The sequence below is a fragment of the Cyprinodon variegatus genome, unplaced genomic scaffold, assembly GCF_000732505.1.
Source record: "Cyprinodon variegatus isolate N-32 unplaced genomic scaffold, C_variegatus-1.0 Scaffold1760, whole genome shotgun sequence".
Classification (NCBI taxonomy): Eukaryota; Metazoa; Chordata; class Actinopteri; order Cyprinodontiformes; family Cyprinodontidae; genus Cyprinodon; species Cyprinodon variegatus.
The window spans coordinates 28,020-36,106 of NW_015152213.1; the positions used below are offsets into that span (position 1 = coordinate 28,020).

General features: G+C 37.5%; 1 protein-coding gene across 1 annotated transcript in view; it reads right to left on the reverse strand.

The window, feature by feature from the left end:
• Window positions 1–7,035, reverse strand: part of LOC107104481 (SEC14-like protein 2) — a 28,630-nt gene extending 21,595 nt beyond the window's left edge. Inside the window, exons 1-2 of the mRNA XM_015404479.1 lie at window positions 6,945–7,035; window positions 2,453–2,528 (exon numbers count right to left, since the gene is read on the reverse strand). Coding sequence (XP_015259965.1) covers window positions 2,453–2,528; window positions 6,945–6,998 — 130 coding nt within the window. The 5' untranslated portion in view covers window positions 6,999–7,035. The remainder of the gene's footprint in view (window positions 1–2,452; window positions 2,529–6,944) is intronic.
• Between the last annotated feature and the right edge of the window lie 1,052 nt (window positions 7,036–8,087).

The window sequence follows — 8,087 nt, forward strand, 5'->3', positions numbered from 1 at the left end:
ATCTTATTTTAAGAGTAAAATTACTAATTCCATTGGCAAACTATCTAATTTACCTACTCAAATTAAAGGTGAATACACTTAATTTAAGAAATTTTTACTTATTTCTAGATCATTTTTGCAGTGCAACTTACACACTGGAATAAGATCAAAATCTAGATAAGTCGTTTTTTCTTAAAATAAGTGCATTTATTCTTGAACTGAGAAAATAAAAGAGACATTTTGCTAATGGAACAAGACAATTTACACTTAAAATAAGAAAACACAACTGCATTGTCTTATTTCAAGTGCGTTTTATCTAAATATATTATTTCAAGAGTAAAAATACTCATTCCATTGGCAAATCGTCTTATTTAACTTCTCAAATTAAAATTAAATACACTTAATTTAAGAAATGTTTTACCTATTTCTAGATCGTTTTTTTCAGTGCAGTAGGAGATTCAGGGAAGCCGTGTCACTGCCCGGTCCGTCCTGGAAGCACCATCCGCTCTGCACATGTACGGACATATATATATATATATCCGAGTTTCCATAAATAATGTAATTATGGTACTAAAATCAATGATTTCTATCCTTAACTCACTAAGTAAGGCTAATACACATCTTTAAAAAAAAGCTTTCCTATTTATCTGATGCACTTTTGATGCTTTTTACATTTTCTCAGTTAAACGTCTTCTGTGACGTCATCATGGGACATGCTCAGAGCAGTCCGGCAATATGATTAAACCATGTTTATCTGCATTTTAGTTGTTTCTTTCTTTAAATTACGCACTATATAGCATAAGGTTAAAATGAAAGGAAAACATAAAACTCAAAAAGACTAGATTTATGTTTAAATCCAAAGCCGAAAAAGTTAGCTCCCGAAAGTAGCGCAGGATCCCATTTCCGTAAAGACGAGTGATAAAACAGAAAGGATTTTAAGGCATTTCTTTTTTTTCAGGAAATACATTATTAACTTTTAACACATATTTTAGTACATTTACTATTTTTGGGGATGTAAAAACCTAATTTAGGTCTTCCTAAGAAAATCGAGGGCGACCCGGATGTATATCTGGATGAGCATGCGCCATCAGCTCATTTCCCGGATCGTGCTTCTGGGAAGCATCGGATAGTGACGAGCCGGCTTCAGCTTGAGCTGCTGTTTTCTGCATGGTCCTAGTGCTCGACGAGTGTCTGTGTACTGTAGCGTAAAATTGTTTTTGGACGAAAATAAGTGCAGGGGAAATGTCTCCAGTGCGCACCGCCTAGTTACGGTATGTATCGGTGGATATATGCATGAGTTTGCTGATTAATATTTTGCAGTGGTTCCCCCCCTAGAGTTTGCACAGTGTAATTGCATGGCTGTGTGATGGAAATAAATTGAATAAAAGACTCGTTTTCAAAGTTTTTGAGTTATTTATTGACAGAACGGCTGCAACTGATGGTTAATTTGATAATCAATTTATCTGTCATTTCAATTGTCTGATTAATTGATTAATAATCAGATAGTAAAAGATGCCGTTTAGAATATTTTATGCTGAATTGAAACCAAGTGAATCTAAAACGATGCCACACTTTTATGGAGAAAAAAAAGGATTTTCCATTTAAAATGCCAAAGGTTTCTATAATCTTTTTACAATTTTGGCATAATACCTCCTCTGAGTGCTTCGCTCTTTCAGCTGTCGGCTTCAGTTAGTCAGTTTACTACGGTTTACGGTTAATCGATCACATCAGTAGGTGATGCTTGTTTGGAAAATCAATTAATGACGATTAACTTTGATGTTTAATTCTGTTACACAACAGAATAAACAGCTAAACTTAAAGCAATTGAACTTCAAATTAGATTATAGTTTACATAATTTTAATATAAAAAGACTTTTCTTTGATCATCTGGTGAAAAGGTTGGAGGGAGGTTAGAGCGATTGAAGGCGCGCAAAAAGTGTAAACAGAAGGGGGTCCCAGCAAGAAAAGTAAGGGAACAGCTACATTAGCCATTAGATCAATAAATTATTAAAGTTTAGCTTGACTTATGACTAAATGTTTTTTTGTTTGTTTGTTTGTTTAAATTGAGACTTAAGTTATTTTTATCATGCAAATTGTGGAGGAAAAAGCAACATCAACTCTAATATTCGGCCCAAAAACACCGGCAGCAAATATTTGGGATCGGTTTGACTGATGTATAATCAGTATCGGCCTGAAAAAAAAGGTATCGCTCTTATTAACACTGGCAATCTGAAAAATTAAGAGCAAATTAAAAGGAAAAAGAAGAAAAAGGAGACCAGAGCAGAATGAAATGGACCTTGTTTCCAGTTGATGAGCAAATCATCTGACCTTCCCTAAAAGGTGCCCAGGTTTTACCAGCACATTTTCTAACTCAACACCAACCAAACAGCTTGATTTAATGATGTTACTAAAGCTACTTGGTTTACTTTTGTTTTTTTATTGTTAGTAAAGGACTAAACAAGTTGCGACTCACCGCGAAGCCAGCGGAGGAGGTAGTGGTCATGCTGAGCCGGGAGGCTGTGGAGGACATCTTGAATCCGCTCCCGAAACTGAAAGCAAAAAATTTTTTTCCATTACAAATTATAATAACAAAATGAAAAAGAGAGAAAAAAGCAAGAGTTGAATCTGCCATCGTAGTTCTGTCCTTTTGGATAAATATGTAAAAAATACTCTGCATTCTTCATTTATGCATTTAATCTAGTTTGTAGATAATAATTTCATCAAATAAATTAACTAATTTGATCCAACATCGGTGATAAGTTTTAAAAACCTTCTCTTGTTAAGTTTCACACAGTAAATTAAAAAAATTCTGTCTAGTAAGATAAGATAAGGTAGTAAGGAAGGTTAGAAAATCTCTAAAATCAACAGTTTAGGCATCTATGCAAATAAACTAAAAACCTGGCAAGAAACGAACCTGGAAAAGAGTTTGGACTCGATCGCAGTTAGAACAAAAAGCTCAGCAGAAACTGTCCATCTAACCAAGACTTACAGTCTTAGATCTTCCCAGTCTTTTTGTGGTCTTGTTATGAGATTATATACTAAGAGCAGATTCTGTTAGCAGGTTCTGTTCTTTTGAGAAAAGAGAAAACATTTTTGTCATATTTTGCCGCTGATGGCTCACGTCATTCACCTCTAGCTCTGCTAGTTCTCTATTCTCATCACTGCTCATCTGATCCACCTGCTCCTGCTTCTATTTAAACTCCTTGATCCCAGCCATCATTGCCAGATTATTCTTGAGCCTTTGGCGTAGAGAGTTTTTGACCGTCACTAGTATCTAACGTTCTGTTTTCCCGATCCTGACCCATTTCTGTATTCAGACTTTTGAGCCTGCCTGTCCCTGTCTGATCTGTTTGCCTGACCCGTCTTCGGACTCCTGTTGGATTCTACTGTCGACTGAACCTGGATCTGCCTCCTTACTTCGCCCTGTGGATTATCCTGCCTTCCTTTGTCAGCTCGGACCATCTAGGCTGGCAGCGTCCGCTGCGCCTTGTCAGCCGACCGGCTCGAATCATCCTCTTTCTCTGGGTCACGGGCAGTGTTGGGCACGTTACTTTGAAAAAGTAATTAGTTATAGTTACTAGTTACCAAAAAGTAACTGAGTTAGTAACTGAGTTACTCCAAAATAAAAGTAACTAGTTACTAATAAAAGTAACTATTGCGTTACTTTTGCGAGTGTTTTTTTTTATTAATAACTGGGGATGTCTAATTCTGAAATCCTGTGTTTGGGTTGTTATAGATACTGCAACATGTAGCTATATCGATCGATCCATCCATCCATCCATCCATCCATCCATCCATATTTCTCTCTTTCTCCATATAGGCTAATGATCGCTCACGCTCTACGTAGTTCCCCTGTAACGCGCCTTTAGCGAGCATGCGCGTTTCCTGTCGCTTGTGTGTTGAATCATGCCGCCGCGCTGTGCGGAGATGCAGGGGAAACCGTATCTGATGGGAAAACGCAGCTCGACGTAACATCAGCATTTCCATCTGGAAAACGCTGTTTTGCCGATGGAGTCCTCCTCACTCTCCATCCTCCCCTCTCTCATGACGCATGCACGAGTCCTATCATGAAAAAAGGTTAATTGTGCGACCTGAGTAACGCGCAGTAACGGGGTGTCGGCAATGGTAACTGCGTTATAGTTACAGTAAGAGTAATCATTTTGATTACTCGTTACTAAAAAAAGGTAGCGGCGTTAGTAACGCCGTTACTTTCAACGCCGTTACTCCCATCACTGGTCACGGGCTGAACTGTCAAACAGGTTAGTGACTCACTCGTTCATAATCATCCTCCGTCAGAATATCGTCGTCACTAAACTGTGTTTCTCTTTTAAGGACGTTCCGGTGATAGAGGCCCTAGCGACTGCTTCTGCAGACCCGCTAGTTTAAGTTAACGCTTTTAAGTTATTTCACTGTCTGTCTTGCCTCAATTCTGTTATAAGATAAAGGAATAAAAAAAAGTTTGGAATAAAATTTGGGATACCATTGCCTTTTCCATTATTTACTGTTTGATACTGTTTACCGCTTTGACGGAAAGTAGAACGAATGAGTTCTTGTAGCGGTTCTCTCATTAAAGATGGTCAGAAGTGAAGGGTGCTTCTTGACTCCGAACAACTTTATTGCTCTTTGGGTAAGACAAGTAAGTTTGGCCTTCATTTGGACAGACAGACAGGTCACCAAACCAGGCAGAAATGTTATGATGCTCTCTATTACAGCACAATGAAAGTGCAGCAGACTGAAACCAAAGGCCCTCAACCTGGGCAAAAAATTTGGCCACTGCTGGACCCTGTTACATACATAATCTGAGCAATCCATGATAATCTATTATCATGGATTGCTAATTTTGTTTTCAATAAATTAGCAATATTAATTGAATTTAGTGTCAATTTGTAATCCAAGATATTTGTAGGACTCTACTTGTGCAATTAGTTGATTACGGATGAACACTGGAGAGTGCTGTCCAACTGCCCTCGTGGTCAAAGATCAGTTCTTGTGTTTTTTGGACATTAAGAATCAGAAAGTGTTCCTTGCAGCACTGAACAAAGGTTTTAATCTGCTGTCTGTAACTTATTATGTGTGATGTGTCTGAAATGAGGCATACATTTCTAATTTAGAGGAGGAAAGCGGGGACGAAGATGATGTGGAAGAGGACGCCAGGGCAGCAGAAGCTTGGTTTGGTGTCGAACTCAATGGGAAAGTAAATTATTCTTATTTCTTATTTCAACCGTTGCGTATATTAGCTGCAACATATGAATCAAGATGCTAAGACCGAAAACATCTGATTGACAGATGACCGTTGATATATGATTGGCCAAAAGATAACAGAAAAAACACAAATTTTAAGACAGGGTTTTTTTAAATAGAAATTTTCTAAATTTCTGGACAATATCGTCTGATAAAGAGTACATTTAAACTTCCCTACAACTTTAAGCAGTCAAAATCCAGTAATAACCTTGAGGTGAGGTTCAATATCTATAAACCATGGTGGTTTTGGAGCATCAATAGCAGAAGAAATCAAAGAAATATTCAATTTAGTTTATTTTTATAGCACCAATTCAGAACACGTCATCTTTAGACTGCTGGAGGACATAAAAAACCCAATTTCATCATTCTGCTTCATTCTATCTCTATTCTCCCACTCTGCAGAATCTGTTAGTTTAATCTCTAACGTTCTGCTCTCTCTGCTTTTTCTCATAGTAGCTTCATCTGGTCTGTGACTCCATCCTGGAGAGAAATATCAGCTGGGCTGCTGCCATCAACACCTTTGTTTATAGATGTTGGAGATCGGCCTGTTTTTCAGTGTAGTCCTGTTTCTCTGACTGTGACTAACTGGATGTGTTATCTTCATCCTCTGACATGGGAGCTGGCTTGGAGCTCGTCTGCCTGGCTGTGTGTTACAGATCTGATCTGGAGAAGTGTAAAGTGCCTTGAGATTCAGTTCAATTCAATTTTATTTCTATAGCCCAAATTCACAACACATGTCATCTCAAGGCACTTTATAATTCAACAGATTATCCAGTCAAATTAATTCAAAGATTTCTATCTAAGGAAAACCAGCTGATTGCATTGACTCATTGACTCTTCAGCAATCCCTCACACTAAGCATTCTTGTAGCGACAGTGGAGAGGAAAAACTCCCTTTTAACAGGAAGAAACCTCCAGCAGAACCAGGCTCAGTATGAGCAGCCATCTGCCGAGGCCGACTGGGGTTCAAGGAGACAGAAGCAGAGATACAAAAAGCAGCTGTAAAAAGAAGCCCCATGCATAGTTGTTTACAAAATCACAAATCGCAGTTATTAAGCGATTATATACTTGCACAGCATGACATTGTGATTGCGATTAGATCATTTGTGCAGCACTAATATAGATTCTATGAAGGCCTAACTTTCCAAAGTCACATTCTAGCGTAATGGCAATCTCTGCAGTTATCACTTTATAAGCAAAGGCCATTTAAGCTCACTAGTTAGCTCTGCGCTGCCGTAGCGCAGAGGTCTATCTCCATAAATGCGAGACCCACTTATACGTAATTATAAATAAAAATTGCTAAGGCTAAAAATTAGACTTTCAACTCATAGATAATGAGATACTTACGTAAAATGGAAATTTGTGAAATTACACACTGTGCTTGAATTTTTAAAATCATGGCTTGTTACCTGCTTTTAGTTTTGATTGAGTAAAAAAACTAACAAATTGATTACTTCTGTCGAGTGTTTCCTGTTAGAACAATCTGAAAAAAAACGTTATTTAAACAAAGATGCTAAGGAAATGTCATCCATTTCGAAAAATATTTCCAGTCTCTGCTTAAGTCCAGATTAAAGCAAAAAAAGAGGTATGTTTTCACCACAAGCTGAATCAGTGTCCTTGAAAAGTTAACAGCAGCAGCCATCAACCTCACAAAAAAAACAAAACCCCTGCCAACAATCTGCACTAAGATCTTCAGAAATGAGAGATTAGTGATTCCTTTCTGACCTCAGTGAGGCTCTCCGCCTGCTTTGGGCTCAGGTCTCCGATTCGTCCGCTCATGTCTCAGCTGTGGTTCTGTCAGAGCTGCGGCTGTGAATGAGAGTGGGAGGAGGTAAATCCAGGTAGACCAGTCAAAAGGCCACGCCTCTTCTCACATTTTCCCTCTCAAACACACAGAGAGGAAGGTGGACTTTCACCCTGCCAAAACTGGTTACCTGCTAAAAACTTCAGGAAGGCAGTGATACCATGGTGAACATTTGGACTGCAGCTCAAAACACACCCCCAAAAAAATCCAGACGCTAATTATAAAGTCCTTACAATGATATGCTTATTTTCATCCACCTTAAAGTAGTTTCTCACCTGGATTCAGTGACTCTATGTTGATTCCTCTCTTCCCCGCTGATTCAAATCAGCAGAAGTTATTACATAAGTAGGGTTGAGCAATAAATGTATGCAATCCGCTCTTACTCACATAAGCAATAGAACATTTCGTACGTGAAAATAAAGAAAAAAGGCCCTCATTTGTTTTTCGTTTATTTTGGGAATACTTGGCAAAATTATCCCTGACCCCCGTACTTTTCCACAAATCATACCAAATTAGCTCTTTTGAAAAATCTTAGCACCCCCAAGAAAAATGCAGATTAATATTTTGTTATTGAAGGTAATATTCTTGGTTGTTATATGTTCCTCAAAAACACACAAGTTCCAATTAAAAATATATTTTATAGTAAAAAAAACCCAAACATCTAAATGCACAAAATCTTTAATAAATGTTTAAGAAAACATTTATTAAAACTGTATTATCAGTACTAAAACGTTATTTGTAAAGTTTTCAATCATTTGAAGTGTCAGTACATATTTTGGTGTGACTGTCCAGCTTCAACTACTGTACTATAAACGTAATTAAAATGACTTTAAATGTATTCATGTGTATTTTTATGCCATTTTTGGCATTATTATCATATATAATTTACAGCCCTGTAATTATAAAGTGCTTTTATACCTATCATAGATAAGTGTTTCAAGATGACGTGTGTTGTGAATTGGCCTTATCAGGGTCAGAATCACTTTATTAATCCTTTGTGGGAAATTATTTTCTTACAGTGCAACCAGAACAGAGAAAAAGAAGATTGTATATAAATTAACTGA